Source organism: Gorilla gorilla, chromosome 4, assembly GCF_029281585.2.
Source record: "Gorilla gorilla gorilla isolate KB3781 chromosome 4, NHGRI_mGorGor1-v2.1_pri, whole genome shotgun sequence".
NCBI lineage: Eukaryota > Metazoa > Chordata > Mammalia > Primates > Hominidae > Gorilla > Gorilla gorilla.
This window is the reverse complement of record NC_073228.2, coordinates 32,797,173-32,812,657: the sequence shown is the minus strand read 5'-3', so window position 1 is coordinate 32,812,657 and position 15,485 is coordinate 32,797,173. Positions and strand designations below refer to the sequence as shown.

General features: G+C 41.5%; 1 protein-coding gene across 1 annotated transcript in view; it reads left to right on the top strand.

Moving 5' to 3' along the window:
• Positions 1–15,485, top strand: part of GDPD1 (glycerophosphodiester phosphodiesterase domain containing 1) — a 55,116-nt gene that overhangs the window by 19,884 nt on the left and 19,747 nt on the right. The window contains exons 3-4 of the mRNA XM_019026599.4: positions 5,112–5,247; positions 8,419–8,464. Of these exons, the coding sequence (XP_018882144.1) occupies positions 5,112–5,247; positions 8,419–8,464 (182 nt within the window). The remainder of the gene's footprint in view (positions 1–5,111; positions 5,248–8,418; positions 8,465–15,485) is intronic.

Sequence of the window (15,485 nt, the reverse complement as noted above, 5' to 3'; positions counted from 1 at the left end):
AAAAAAACTTACATAATAAGGATATAAAGAAAGAAAATATATTTGTAAAGCTGTAAAATGTTTGTGTTTTAAGGTGTTATTATGAAAGAGTCAACAAGTTTTTTAAAATTTAAAAGTTTATAAAGAAGTTACAGTAAGCTAAATAGGTATTTTTTAAATTTTATTATATTTTTAAGAGACAGGGTCTCACTTTGTCTCTTAGGCTGGAGTACAGTGGCATGATCATAGATGAACTCCTGGGCTCAAGCGATCCTCCTGCCTCAGCATCCCAAGTCACTAGAACTACAGAGATGTGCCACTATACCTCCCTAATTTTTAAATTTTTTTTGTAAAAATGAGATCTCTCCATGTTGCCCAGGCTTGTCTCCAACTCCTGACCTCAAGCAATCCTCCTGGCTCAGCCTCCCAAAGTGTTGGGATTACAGGCATGAGCCACCGTGCCAGGTCTATTTTTAAAATAAATTTCATGTTGCCTAAGTATACAGTGTTTATAAGGTCTACAGTACTGTATAGTAATGTCCTATGCCTTCCATTCACTCACCACTCACTCAGTGACACCAAAAGCAACTTCCAGTCCTGCAAGCTCCATTCATGATAAGTGCCCTAATGCAGATGTACCATTTTTATCTTTTATATCATATTTTAATTGTACCCTTTCTGTGTTTAGACAGATTCACAAGTACTTAACACTGTGTTACATTTGCCTGTAGTATTCAGTACAGTAATGTGCTGTACAGATTTGTAACCACGGAACAATAGGCTATACTCTATAACATAGATGTTTAAATACCATCTAGATTTGTGTAAGTGCACTCTGTGATGTCCGCACAATGACAAAATTGACCATACATTTCTCAGAACATACGCCCATTGTTAAGTGGTGCATGACTTTATAATATTTTTATATTATGTGTTTTAAGAATACAGGAATATACATTTACCCCACATAGGTGATTCACAGATAAAATAAGAATCATGTGAGCTAGTGTATTTATTTATTTATTTATTTATTTTTGAGACGGAGTTTCGCTCTTGTCGCCCAAGCTGGAGTGCAATGGTGCGATCTTGGCTCACTGCAATCTCTGCCTCCCGGGTTCAAGCAATTCTCCTGCCTCAGTCTCCCGAGTAGCTGAGATTACAGGCATGCGACACTATGCCTGGCTAATTATTTGTATTTTTAGTAGAAACGGGGTTTCATCATGTTAGCCAGGGTGGTCTTGAACTCCTGACCTCAGGTGATCTTACGCCTTGGCCTCCCAAAGTGCTGGGATTACAGGCATGAGCCATCGTGCCCAGCCTCTGAGCATCCTTTTAAATACACTAGCTAAGCTGGGTGCCGTGGCTCATGGCTGTAATCCCAGCACTTTGGGAGGCCAAGGCGGGTGGATCACTTGAGTTCAGGAGTTCGAGACCACTCTGGCCACATGGTGAAACCTCATCTCTACTAAAAATGCAAAAATTAGCTGGGCGTGGTGGCAGGTGCTTATAATCCCAGCTACGCGGGAGGCTGAGACAGAAGAATCGCTTGAACCTGGGAGGCAGAGGTTGCAGTGAGCCGAGATTGTGCCACTCCTCTTTAGCCTGGGCAACAAGAGCAAAACTTCATCTGAAAAAATAAAAATAAAAGGATGCTCAGTGTTTATTAGATTAAATTCCTGCTGTAATTTATTATGTTGAGGTTGAATAAATTGATGTCAATAATATTGTCTTGTAGATAAGAAATAATATAGTCTGGGTTTTTTTGTTTGTTTGTTTGTTTGTTTTTGAGACAGAGTCTTGCTCTGTCACCCAGGCTGGAGTGCAGTGGCATAATCTTGGCTCACTGCAATCTCCACTTCCTGGGTTCACGAGATTCTTCTGCCTCAGCCTTCCGAGTAGCTGGGATTACAGGCTTGTGCCACCACATTCAGCTAATTTTTGTATTTTTAGTAGAGATAGGGTTTTCCCATGTTGGCCAGGCTGGCCTTGAACTACTGACCTCAGGTGATTTGCCTGCCTTGGCCTCCCAAAGTGCTGGAATTACAGGTGTGAGCCACCATTCCTGGCTAGGAGATATATTCTTAATGGCAATATATTTGTTTTTCCATTATAAAAGTTTATATTCTAAAAATTCAAACAACTCAAATAATCTATGTGAAGTAAAAAATTGGCCTGCTCACTTTCCTACTCCCATTCCTACTCATCTCACTTATAAGAGGTAACCCCTGTTATGATTTGGCCTTATATCTTTCTATTATTTTAAAAATTTACACACAAACTTTTTTTACATAAACTTTATTTTACATCAATAAAATCATATGATTGATGCAGATAGTTTTTGCTCCTTAGTTCAGCTAAAACCAGGTTCTTGTCACACGACCAGGAAAGATTAGGCACACAGACACATTCAAAGGTGACGAGAGTAGGAATTTATTAAAAGAAAGCTCTCAGCAAAAAAAGAAGTCCTGCTAACAGGCTCCCACCTCATAGACTGATCACCAGGCCACCACACATGAGCTGAAGAGGCCAGGCCCCTCACCCCTGCACAAGGGATGAATTCCCATGGCTCCACCCCCTCCTTGCAGTGCACATGTGGGCATTATTCAGAAAGAATCCGTCCAGAGGCTGGGCATGGTGGTTCACACCTGTGATCCCAGCACTTTGGGAAGCGGATCACCTGAGGTCAGGAGTTTGAGATCAGCTTGGGCAACATGGTGAAACCCCATCTCTACTCAAAATACAAACATTAGCCAGGTGTGGTGGTGGGTACCTGTAATCTCAGCTACTCGGGAAGCTGAGGTGTGGGAATTGCTTGAACCTGGAAGGCAGAGGTTGCATTGACCCAATATCACGCCACTGCACTTCAGCCTGGGTGACAGAGTGAGACTCTGTCTAAAAGAAAAAAAAAATTATTCAGGAAAAGGTGGGCACGCTGGGTGCAGTGGCTCACGCCTGTAATCCCAGCATTCTGGGAGGCCGAAGAGGGTGGATCACCTGAGGTCAGGAGTTTGAGACCAGCCTGGCCAATATGGTAAAACCCTGTCTTTACCAAAAATACAAAAATTAGGTGGGCATGGTGGGGCGCCTGTAATCCCAGCTACTTGAGAGGTTGAGGCAGGAGAATTGCTTGAACCTGGGAGGTGGAGGGTTGCAGTGAGCTGACACTGTGCCGTTGCATTCCAGCCTGGGCAACAAGAATGAAACTCAGTACCCCCCAACCAAAAAAAAAAAAAAAAAAAAAAAAAGTGAGCGAACAGGGGCAGTTCTTCCTCTGGGTTGCAGTTTTATCCTGGACCAACAGTTCAGTCTTTCAGCCATCAGGCTGTTTTAGGCTTGAAGGTGGGGTTCCACCAGGGATCCTTGGCTGTCTCCTATCTCCATCATCGTACCTATTTTAAAATTCAGATATACCCCAACAATGCTATTGCATGTGAATTCTATATTCTTTGAATGACTACACATTACATACTATGGATTTGGATCATGATTGATAAACACTTAGGTGCCAACTGAGTTGGAATTAATTAAAATTTAAAATATTAATAGATGTTGATAATGAAAACATGGCTCCATTCCCCTCATTTAGAAATATATTAAGTACCTACAATGTGCCCAACACCATAAACATTAGAAAATATGGAACAGACATAGGCCCTTCTGTTAGTGGCGGTGAATCCATAGAGGTCTGCAGCAACCTCAATTCTTGCCTCCTCGGAAGAAAAAAATTGACCCAGGGCTTAAGGCAGAAGGAGAGACCAAGGCAAGTTTTACCGCAAGAGTGAAAGGTTATTAAAAAGCTTTAGAACAGGAATGAAAAGAAGTAAAGTACATTTGGAAGAGGGCCAAGTGGTGACTTGAGAGATCAAGTGCCCAGTTTGACCTTTGACTTAGGGTTTTATATGTTGGGATACTTCCGGGGTCTTGCGTCCCTTCTCCCTTGATTCTTCCCTTGGGATGGGCTGTCTGCATGCACAGTAGCCTGCCGCTACTTGGGAGGGGCCACATGTGCAGTGTGTTTACTGGAGTTGTACTCATGCTCTCTTGAGGCATTCTTCCCTTACCAGTCGAATGCTCCTAGAAGAGCATTTAGTATTTTAGTAGAGACAGGGTTTCACCATGTTGGCCAGGATAGTTTCAATCTCCTGACCTTGTGATCCACCCGCCTTGGCCTCCCAAAGTGCTGGGATTAGACGCCTGAGCCACCGCGCCTGGCCAATTTTTTTGTATTTTTAGTAGAGATGGGGTTTCACCTTGTCGGCCAGGCTAGTCTCAAACTCCTGACCTCAGGTGATCTGCCTGCTTTTGCCTCCCATAGTGCTGGGATTACAGGTGTGAGCTACCGTGCCTGTCTAATTTGGATGCTTTTGTTAATTTTTTCTTGCCTAATTGCTAGAGCTTTCAATACTATGTTAAATCAAAGTAATAAAAGTGGCCAGGTGCAGTGGCTCATGCTTTTAAAACCTTGCACTTCGGGAGGCTGAGGCAGGAGGATCACATGAGCCCAGGAGTTCAAGACCAGCCTGAACAACATAACAAGACCCTATCTCTACTAAAAATAAAAAAATTAGCTGGGCACAGTGGCATCCATTTGTAGTTCCAGCTACTCAGTAGACTGAGGCAGGAGTATCACTTGAGCCCAGGAGTTTGAGGATGCAATGAGCCATGATCATTGCCATTGCACTCCAGCCTGGGCAACAGAGCAAGACTCTGTCTCAAAAAAATAAACTAAATAAAAATAAAAGCAAGCATCCTTGTCTTGTTATTTAATCCTTTCATTTTATAGAAGTGAAAATGTAGTCCCTGAGAGAAGAATTTACTTGCCCAAAGTTATGCAAATTCACAGCAAAGCAGGAATTAATATCAAATCTCTTAACTTCAGATTCAGTATTCTGTCTATTATATTCAGTTGAAGAATTAAGGATAACTGGATATGGAAAGGAGGCAACATGATTCTTTTATTCTCAGTTCATTTAGAATATTTTCATATTAATAAGTCATACTAAGTGATGGTATTAAGGAGATATTTTAGTATTATGGGATTTTGGATTTGTAACTCTGAATTGTTAGATCTGATGCATGTAACCCAAATGTATACTTAAGTGTCAGATGTCATTCTTCTTTTATTTCTTCAGTGCGGTTAAAATCGGAACTGATATGCTAGAATTGGACTGCCATATCACAAAAGATGAACAAGTTGTAGTGTCACATGATGAGAATCTAAAGCGAGCAACTGGGGTCAATGTAAACATCTCTGATCTGAAATACTGTGTAAGTAAAAATGCATGATAAACTAATATCTAATAGATGTCGCGGCCTGTAAGATTTTTTTTAAAATAGTGAATATCAGATATTGCTTCAGTAAAAAATTTCTAATATTATTTAAATACTGATTAAATACTAAACGTCAAAGGAAATTTAAAAAAACTATTTTGAGGCCAACTGTACTGGCTCATGCCTATAACTGCAGCACTTTGGGAGGCTGAGGTGGGAGGATTGTTTGAGGCCAGGAGTTTGAGATCAGGCTAGGCAACATAGCAAGACTCCATCTTCATTAAAATATAGGAAAATTGGCTGGGCACGGTGGCTCACACCTGTAATCCCAGCACTTTGGGAGGCTGAGGCGGGTGGATCACCTGAGGTCAGGAGTTCGAGACCAGCCTGGCTAACATGGTGAAACCCCATCTCTACTAAAAAATACAAAAATTAGCCAGACATGGTGGTGCCCCTGTAATCCCAGCTACTTGGGAGGCTGAGGCAGGAGAATCACTTGAATCTGGGAGGTGGAGGTTGCAGTGAGCCAAGATTGCGCCACTGCACTGCAGCCTGGGCAAGAGTGAGACTCTGTCTCAAAAAAAAAAAAAAGATTATTATAACGTATATATTCATTATAGTAAATACTCATGAACGGAAGGAAAAATCATGCATAATGTTACTGCCAAAAAAACACTTATGTTAACAGGATTCTACCTTATGTAGAAGGATTCTACCTTTTATGTTTTTTAGATTTGTATTCTCACTGTGCATCATCTACATTGAATTTTAGACACTTTAAAATTATAACATGATAATGGCCGGCCTCGGTGGCTCACACTTGTAATCTCAGTACTTTGGGAGGCTGAGGCAGGCAGATCACCAGAGGTCAGGAGTTCGAGACTAGCCTGGCCAACATGGCAAAACTCCGTCTCTACTAAAAATACAAAAATTAGCCGGGCAGACAGATCACCTGAGGTCAGGAGTTCGGGACCGCCCTGGCCAACATGGTGAAACCCCATCTCTACTAAAAATAGAAAAATTAGCCGGGCATGTTGGCATGCGCCTGTAATCCCAGCTATTCGGGAGGCTGAGGCAGGAGAATCACTTGAACCCAGGAGGCGTAGGTTGCAGTGACCCGAGATCGTGCCATTGCACTCCAGGCTGGTTGAAAAGAGCGAGACTCCATCTCAAAAAAAAAAAAAAAAAGAAACATTATAAGAAAAAAAGAACAAGGAAACATAAATGATAAACATTTTTCCACACTTTCCATCGCCCAGGCTGGAGTGCAGTGGCATGATCTCGGCTCACTGCAACCTCTGCCTCCCAGGTTCAAGCTAGTCTCCTGCTTCAGCCTCCTGAGTAGCTGGGATTACAGACATGTACCACCACGCCTGGCTAATTTTTGTATTTTAGTAGAGACGGGTTTCACCATGTTGGCCAGGCTGGTCTTGAACTCCTGACCTCAGGTGATCCTCCTGCCTTGGCCTCCCAAAGTGCTGCGATTACAGGTGTGAGCCACCACACCCAGCCTTTTCCATGCTTTAAAGAAAATAGACTTTATTTTTTAGAGAAGTCTGGGTTTACAGCAAAATTGAGTGGAAAATACAGAGTTCCCACATACCAGCACAGTTACCGCACAGACACAGAGTCCCCCACTTTTAACATCTGCACCAGATTGGTACATATATTGACACAATATTAATGCTCATAGTCCATAGTTTACATTAGGGTTCACTCTTGTACATTCTGTGGTTTTGGACAAATTTATAATGACATGTATCCACAATTATACTATTACACAAAATGGTTCCACTGCTCTAAAAATTCTGTGTTCTGCCTATTCAGTCCCCCCTTCCCTCATCCCCTGCCAACCGTGATGTTTTTGCTGTTTCCATAGTTTTGTCTTTTCCAGAATGTCATATAGTTGGAATCATACTGTATTTGGCCTTTCAGATTCCATACTCATCTTTCATAAACATTTCAAATGATTATAGTTATTCTACTGTGTGGCTATATAGTTATTTTTAACCATTCTTCGATTGATGGACATTGGATTAGTTCTAAGTTTTCACCATTGTAGATAACACTGCACTGAATTTTTTTTTTTTTGAGACAGAGTTTCACTCTCGTCACCCAGGCTGGAGTGCAATGGCGCAATCTTGGCTCACTGCAAACTCCGCCTCCCGGGTTCAAGAAATTCTCCTGCCTCAGCCCCCCCAAATAGCTGGGATTACAGGCATGCGCCACCACACCTGGCTAATTTTTCGTATTTAGTAGAGACAGGGTTTCACCATGTTGGTCAGGCTGGTCTTGAACTTCCGGCCTCAGGTGATATGCCTGCCTCAGCCTCCCAAAGTGCTGGGATTATAGGGGTGAGCCACTGCACCCAGCCTGCACTGAACAGCTTTATGCATAAAGATAAAGCTTTCTCTATCTTTAGCTTTTTATATAGTTATTTATAAAGATATATAAATATTTGTATTTATAAAAGTTATTTATATAACGTTTTCTCTATTTTAAGATTATTTCTCTAAATATACTCCCAGAAGGGAAATTATTGGGTAAAAGAACATTTGCCAGCTGGGTGCGGTAGCTCATGCCTATAGTCCCAGTGCTTTTAGAGGCTGAGGCCTGCCAAAAGAAGGCCTCCCAAAAGGATGGATCCTTCTGAGGATCCACTGAGCTCAGATGATCAAGGCTACAGTGAGGTGTAATTGTGCTACTGCACTCTGGCCCAGGCAATAGAGTGATACCCTGTCTCAAATATAAAATAAAATAAAATAAAAATAATATTTACTAGTATTGAGCATTATAATTATACCAAAATTTGCTAATTAAATTTTAATTAACATTTCATTAATTATTAATTAGTTTAAAGATCTATTAATTGTTAGTTATTTTTCTTTGGTTTTCATCGAATTGTGTATTCCTGACATTTTTCTACTGAAATCTTTGTATATTATTGTGAAAAGGTCTATATTAAATAGTACAGATATATTTTTTGTAGATGGCATAAGTAAGTAATATGGTTAATTTGCTGTTGGGGATGTTCTGCTAAGGGTGCCTATGTAAAGTGTTTTAGTCTTCTGTATGTTGAAGAAGCATATCTTTGTGTCTTAATGTAACACATTAAAATCTTATTATTTTTTGAGAGTTAACTTTTTTTTCAATCATATCTTTTTAAAGGAGCTCCCACCTTACCTTGGCAAACTGGATGTCTCATTTCAAAGAGGTAATATTTTTTGTTTGTGGCTTAAACATTTGTGTTGAGAAGCATATGTGTGTTTTCTTGTCATAGTAAGTTCTTACTAAAAGTAACTGACCTCTAAGTTTGTTCCCTCAGGCCTACAAATCTGAAGCCTTGAAAATTATCTGACGTGAAATTATCAGGTCCAAAGAGTTAAGTGATTCATTCTGCTTAAATTCATGTACAGTTAACTTAAACCTGAACACTGATTGCAAGAAACATTTCACTTCTAAAGCTTCAAATTCTAGAATATTGCCGCAACTTATATTAGTCATCCATCAAAAAATATAATAAAAAATAAATGAAAAGGGCTGGGCACGGTGGCTCACGACTGTAATCCCAGCACTTTGGGAGGTTGAGGCAGGCAGATCACTTTAGGTCAGGAGTTCAAGACCAGCCTAGCCAACATGGCAAAACCCCGTCTCTACTAAAAATACAAAAAATATTAGCTAGGCATGGTAATGTGCACCTGTAACCCCAGCTCCATGGGAGGCTGAGGCAGGAGAATAGCTTGAACCTGGGAGGCGGAGGTTGCGGTGAGCTGAGATTGCGCCATTGCACTCCAGCCTGGGCAACAAGAGCGAAACTCTGTCTCAAAAAAAAAAAAATGAAAATAAAGTAAATAAATAAATAAATAAATGAAAAGAAATGGAAAGGACCCCTTTCAAATCCTTTCTGGTTCCATAATATTTAGTTCTGTCTTTTAGCTGCTCCATATTTTAAACGATTAAACAGACTTCTGTCATTCAAATAAAACATTTGCTAGTCATCTTCAGTTAGCTGTTTTCTTCTGAGGGAACATTTCTCACAAAGAAACATGTCCCTTGACCCAACTTGTTAGTTACTGCAGATGTTAGAATGGAAAATATACCACCTTAAGGTATGTGCTGAACAGATATAGGCTCCCTCATTGTCACAAGTCAGCCTCACATTTTTGAATGATTCAAATGTATAACTCAATAAAACCAAAAGATGTTACATATCATGAATCTTGGTATGATTTGCATATAGTTGAAACCTTGGTTAAATGTCAGCTCCATTTATATTAATTTTTTAAAAGAACTATAACTGCTCCGTGAACTAGATTTTAAATTGGCCAAGCCAGGTGTGGTGATGTACACCTCTAGTCCCAGCTACTTGGGAGACTGAGTTGGGAGGCTCATTTGAGCCCAAGAGTTGGAGTCTAGCTTGGGCTACATAGCAAGACCCTGTCTCTTAAAAAAAAAAAAAAATTGACCACTGATAGGGGAATTTTTGAAAATGAAATAAAAATCAGAAAAAATTTAACATTAGCTATTTCTAAGGGATATTTAAACCTCAGATGTGTTTGATTTCAATTTCCAGGTAAGTTGAAGTTGTTGGTTTGAGGAAACTTTTCTTCATTCTTGTAATTTATAGGATTATACTTGCCAAACTATTGTAATATTTGTGTCAATTTTGGACTTGTGAAAGTTAAGAAAATTTCAGAAATGAAGTTTTTCCTATTTTTTACTTTGTAGAGCAAAGCCAAAGAAAGCCCCATAAAAATTTAAAAATCCAGCAGATGTGGTGGCTCACACCTATAATCTCAGCACTTTGAGAGGCCAAGGCAGGAGGGTTGCTTAAGACCAACAGGTTGAAACCAGCCTGGGCAACATAGCAAGACCCCGTCTCTAAAAAAAATATTAGCCAGTCATGGTGGAATATGCCTATAGTCTCAGCTATTTAAGACACTTGAGGTGGGAGGATCCCTTGAGCCCAGGAGTTCAAGGCTACAGTGAGCTATGCTCACACCACTATGCTCCAGCCTGGGTGACAGTGAGACCTTGTCTCAAAAAAAAAAAAAAAAAAAAAAAAATCCTTTGAGGAAAAAAAAAGTTTTATTTGTTTTCCTGGTTTTGTATGTCCCTCAGAAAGTCATGAAACTGTTTTTTTCTTTCTTTTGAGGCAGAATCTTGCTCTGTTGCCCAGGCTGGAGTGAAGTAGCTCAATCTCAGCTCACTGCAACCTCCACCTCCTGGGTTCAAGGGATTCTCATGCCTCAGCCACCTGAATAGCTGGGATTACAGGTGCCCACCACCATACCCGACTAATTTTTGTATTTTTAGTAGAGACGAGGTTTCACCACATTGGCCAGGCTGGTCTTGAATTCCTGGCCTCAACTGATTTACCTGACCCCCCTTGCCCTCCCAAAATGCTAGGATTATAAGCATGAGCCACCACACCCAGCCAATTTTTGAATGTGAAGAGACCTTTGAGACTGTCTAATCTTGTCTTCTGTTATAGACAAGGAAATTGAAGTCTAAAGATGCAAATTAACTTAATCAATTTCATATAACAAGGAAATAACAATGCTAGAACTTGAACTAGGTCTCTATCTTAGCAGACCAGTGTTCAGCTGTACCATACTCCCTCTCCATTGGAACACTATTCCCAAATGTTGTATTAAGAACAATGCTGTGGGTCCGGTGCAGTGTCTCACGCCTGTAATCCCAACACTTTGGGAGGCCGAGGCAGGTGGATCACCTGAGGTTAGGAGTTCGAGACCAGCCTGGCCAACATGGTGAAACCCTGTTTCTACTAAAAATACAAAAATTAGCCGGGCATGGTGACATGCACCTATAATCCCAGCTACTTGGGATGCTGAGGCAGGAGAATCACTTCAACCTGGGAGGCAGAGGTTGCAGTGAGCTGAGATCACGCCATTGTATTCCAGCCTGGACAACAAGAGCAAGACTGTGTCTCAAAAAAAAAAAAAGAACAATGCTGTGGGAAAAAAAAAAGAACAACACTGTGTACTGTCAAGTTTCAGACATCTGAAAGAAATAATAATAAGCTTTCATTTTATATTGCATTCATCTCATATCATAATTGACTTTAGGACTGATCCTCAAATGTGAAGTTGACTGCATTTGGAACAGACTAATAAACCGTGTGTAAAAACTTGACTCAGAACAATGGCAGTGGCTCACATCTGTAATCCCAGCACTTTGGGAGGCTAAGGCAGGAGGATCACTTGATCCCAGGGGTTCGAGACCAGCCTGGGCCACATACAGAGACTCCATCTTTACAAAAATAATAAAAATAATATTAGCCAGGCATGGTGGTATGCACCTGTGGGCCTAGCTAGGGAGGCTGAGGTGGGGGGATTGCTGAGCCCAGGAGGTTGAGGCTGCAGTGAGCCATGATTGTGTCACTGCACAAAGTGAGACTCAGTCTCAAAAAAAAAAAAAAAGAGAAAAGAAAAGAAAACAAGAAACTTGACTCAGATTAGTCAAAAAGTGCTTCCATTTTTTCTATCCTATTCCCTTGCGTAGAATTCTTGCTTACCAGGCTGGGTACGGTGGCTCACACCTGTAATCCCAGCACTTTGGGAGGCCGAGGCAGGTGGATCACTTGAGGTTAGGAGTTTGAGACCAGCTTGGCCAACATGGCGAAACCCTGTCTGTACTAAAAATACAAAAAGTTTTAAATTTTTATTATCGTTTTTTGAGATGAGCTTTTGCTTCTGTTGTCCAGTGGCACAATCTCAGCTCACTGCAACCTCTGCCTCCCAGGTTCAAGCAATCCTCCTGCCTCGGCCTCCTGTGTAGCTGGGATTACAGGTGCCCGCCACCACTCCCAACTAATTTTTGTATTTTTACTAGAGACGAGGTTTCACCTTGTTGGCCAGGCTAGTCTTGAATTCCTGACCTCAGGTGATCCACCCACATCAGCGTCCCAAAGGGCTGGGATTAGTCATGAGCCACCATGCCTGGCCAAAATACAAAAATTAGCCAGTTGTGGTGGTGCACACCTGTAGCCCCAGCTACTCAGGAGGCTGAGGCTGGAGAATCACTTGAACCCGGGAGGCAGAGGTTGCAGTGAGCAGAGATCATGTCACTGCACTCCAGCCTGGGCAATAGAGCGAGACTGTCTCAAAAAAAAAAAAATACGCTGAATTGGCCTGGTGCGGTGGCTCACGCCTGTAATCCTTACACTTTGGGAGGTTGAGGCAGGAAGATCACCTGAGGTCAGGAGCTCGAGACCAGCCTGGCCAACATGGTGAAACCCCGTCTCTACTAAAAATACAAGAACTAGCTGGACATGGTGGCGTGCGCCTGTTATCCCAGCTACTTCTGAGGCAGGAGAATCGCTTAGACCCAGGAGGTGGAGATTGCAGTGAGCCGAGATCATGCCACTGCACTTCAGTCTGGGCAACAGATCGAGACTTTGTCTGAACAACAAAAAAAAGTGTTAACCAAATGGTTTGTTATTATCTATCCTGATTATTTGAAGGTAACCTTTTTTTCATGGAAAATGCAAAATTTGGATAATCTACAGTTGACTATAATTATTGTTTTAAAGTTCCCCAAATAGTGAAAACTATTTAAATAGTGGCCCCTAACTTGCATAGGGGCCACTATTCCATCAACCAACACATCCTATGGCATACTCCTTGTCTATCTTTCCTATTTCCTGTTATTTTCCTCTTTTCTTTTTGTAGTCCACCACTTCCTAGCTGGTTATCTTCTGCCTAGAAAAATACTGGGGCAAACTTCTCTTTTTCCAAATGTTTTTCTGCATTCCAAGCTGGCTGAGGCATCTAATTTATGTATTATTATTTTTAAGTAGAGATCAGGTCTGGCTATGTTGGTCAGATTGGTCTTGAATTCCTGGCCTCAAGCAATCTTCCCGCCTCAGCCTTCCAAATTGCTGAGATTACAGGAGTGAGCCACTGCACCTGGCCTAATATTTGTATCTTTACATCACTATAGCACTTTTTTTCCTCAGCACACGTTTTAGTTTTCTCATTCTCTCGCTGTTAGATAGAATATTCTTATGTGTTTTTTTGCTGTTCCAAAGTTAGTTTCATCTGTTTGACCTTTTTGTAAACTGATTCTTACATGCATCTTACTTGACTGCTAAATTAATTTTTTAATTTGCCCACACCGTGACAAAAAGGCAGTCTTCCTTATGAGCTTCAAGTGTGAAGTCCCAGAGAAAGACACTGATTGGCCCAGCTTGGGTCATGTGGCCATCCTGAAGAAAAGAAATGGGCTATTATGATCATATGCCCATCCACGAGGGTGAATGGACAGTGGGTACTGTGAGGACAGCTCTATCAGAACAACGTGAGATGTGAAATACAGGTTTCCAAAGGAAGGAAGAATGTTGGGTAGGTAAAAAACATGGTGGATAATGCCTATAATCCCAGCATTCAAGGAGGCCAAGGTGAGAGGATCCCTTGAGGCCAGGAATTCAAGGCCAACCTGGCCAACAAAGCAAGACTTCATCTCTACCTAAAAAAAAAAAAAAAAAAGTGAAAAGTGCCAGGTGCGGTGGCTCACGCCTGTAATCCCAGCACTTTGGGAGGCTGAGGCAGGTGGACCACCTGAGATTGGGAGTTCAAGACCAGCCTGACCAACATGGAGAAACCCCGTCTCTACTAAAAATACAAAATTAGCCAGGCATGGTGGCAGATGCCTGTAATCCCAGCTACTCTGGAGACTGAGGCAGGAAAATCACTTGAACCCGGGAGGCAGAGGTTGCGGTGAGCCGAGATGGCACCGCTGCACTGCAGCCTGGGTGACAGAGTGAGACTCCGTCTCAAAAAAAAAAAGAAAAGCCAAGCGTGGTGGCACATGCCTCTAATCTCAGCTATTTGGAGGCTGAGGCAGGAGGATCACTGGAGCTGAGGAGTTCAAGGCTGCTGTGAGCTATGGTCATGCTACTGCACTCCAGCCTGGGTGACAGATTGAGACCCTGTCTCAAAATATATATACATATATATATAAGCTATCTACTATAAACATAATTTTTAGAGTTTAATTATGTAGCCTATGATAAGTTTAAACTCTTTCAGTTATAAGTGTTAGATGCACATCTCAAGATAGCTTAAGAAAAAAATTAAAAAATGAATATATTGGTTTTCATAATTAGAAAGTCCAGGGGTTATATGCCCTCAGACATGACTGATTCCAGTTGCTCAAGCAGTAATTGGTCTCTCTCTATCTCCGTTTCTTGCTTTTGCTTTCATTTGTGTTAGCTTTGCTTTTAGGGGCACCCTTTCCACAGAGATGAACTCTTGGCAGCTTGTACATGATCCGTTCAGCAAAGGATTTCAAGAGGCTTCTCTCCCAGTGTCCATATTGTTATGCTTAACAGGTTAGACTGGTCATATATTTAGTCTGTGGTCAGAGAGGCAGAGCCAATGATTGACAGTCCCATCAGAGTAACCCAGAGCCCCATCAGAATTACAAGAAGTATAGTAACAGACTTTTCCTTTTTTTCCCCTTTAATGTACATGATGCTTTTCACACAGGGTATAATTATAAATAATTTAATTTTCTGACATGGATTTCATTTACTTTTTGATAATGCATCTTTATTTTGATTTGCCATATAATAAGATGGAATAAAGGATTTTCACCATTTTGTTATTTGCAGATTAGTGGAATTGAAGGTTCAGATGGAAGCAGAACAATTTTTACAATAGTTATATAGTATGTATAGTAAATTATATAAATGATTAGAGTAATTAGAGTCAAAAGGGACTAGAGAGACAGGTGTGGTGGCTCACACCTGTAATCCCAGCACTTAGGGAGGCTGAGGCAGTAGGTTTGCTTGAGATCAGAAGTTCAAGACCAGCCTGGGCAAAATACAGTGAGACCCTGTCTCTACAAAAAATAAAATAAACAATAGGCCGGGCACAGGGGCTCACGCTTGTAATCCCAGCACTTTGGGAGGCCGAGGCTGGTGGATCACTGGACGCCAGGAGCTTGAGACCATCCTGGCCAACATGGCGAAACCCCGCCTCTACTAAAAATACAAAAAATTAGCCGGGTGTGGTGCCGGTCGCCTGTAATCCCAGCTACTCAGGAGGCTGAGGCAGGAGAATCACTTGAACCTGGGAGGCGGAGGTTGCTGTGAGCCGAGATCGCACCATCGCACTCCAGCCTGGGCAACAAGAACGAAACTCCGTCTCAAAAAAAAAAAAAAATATATATATATATATATATATATATATGGGCGTGGTGGTGCATGC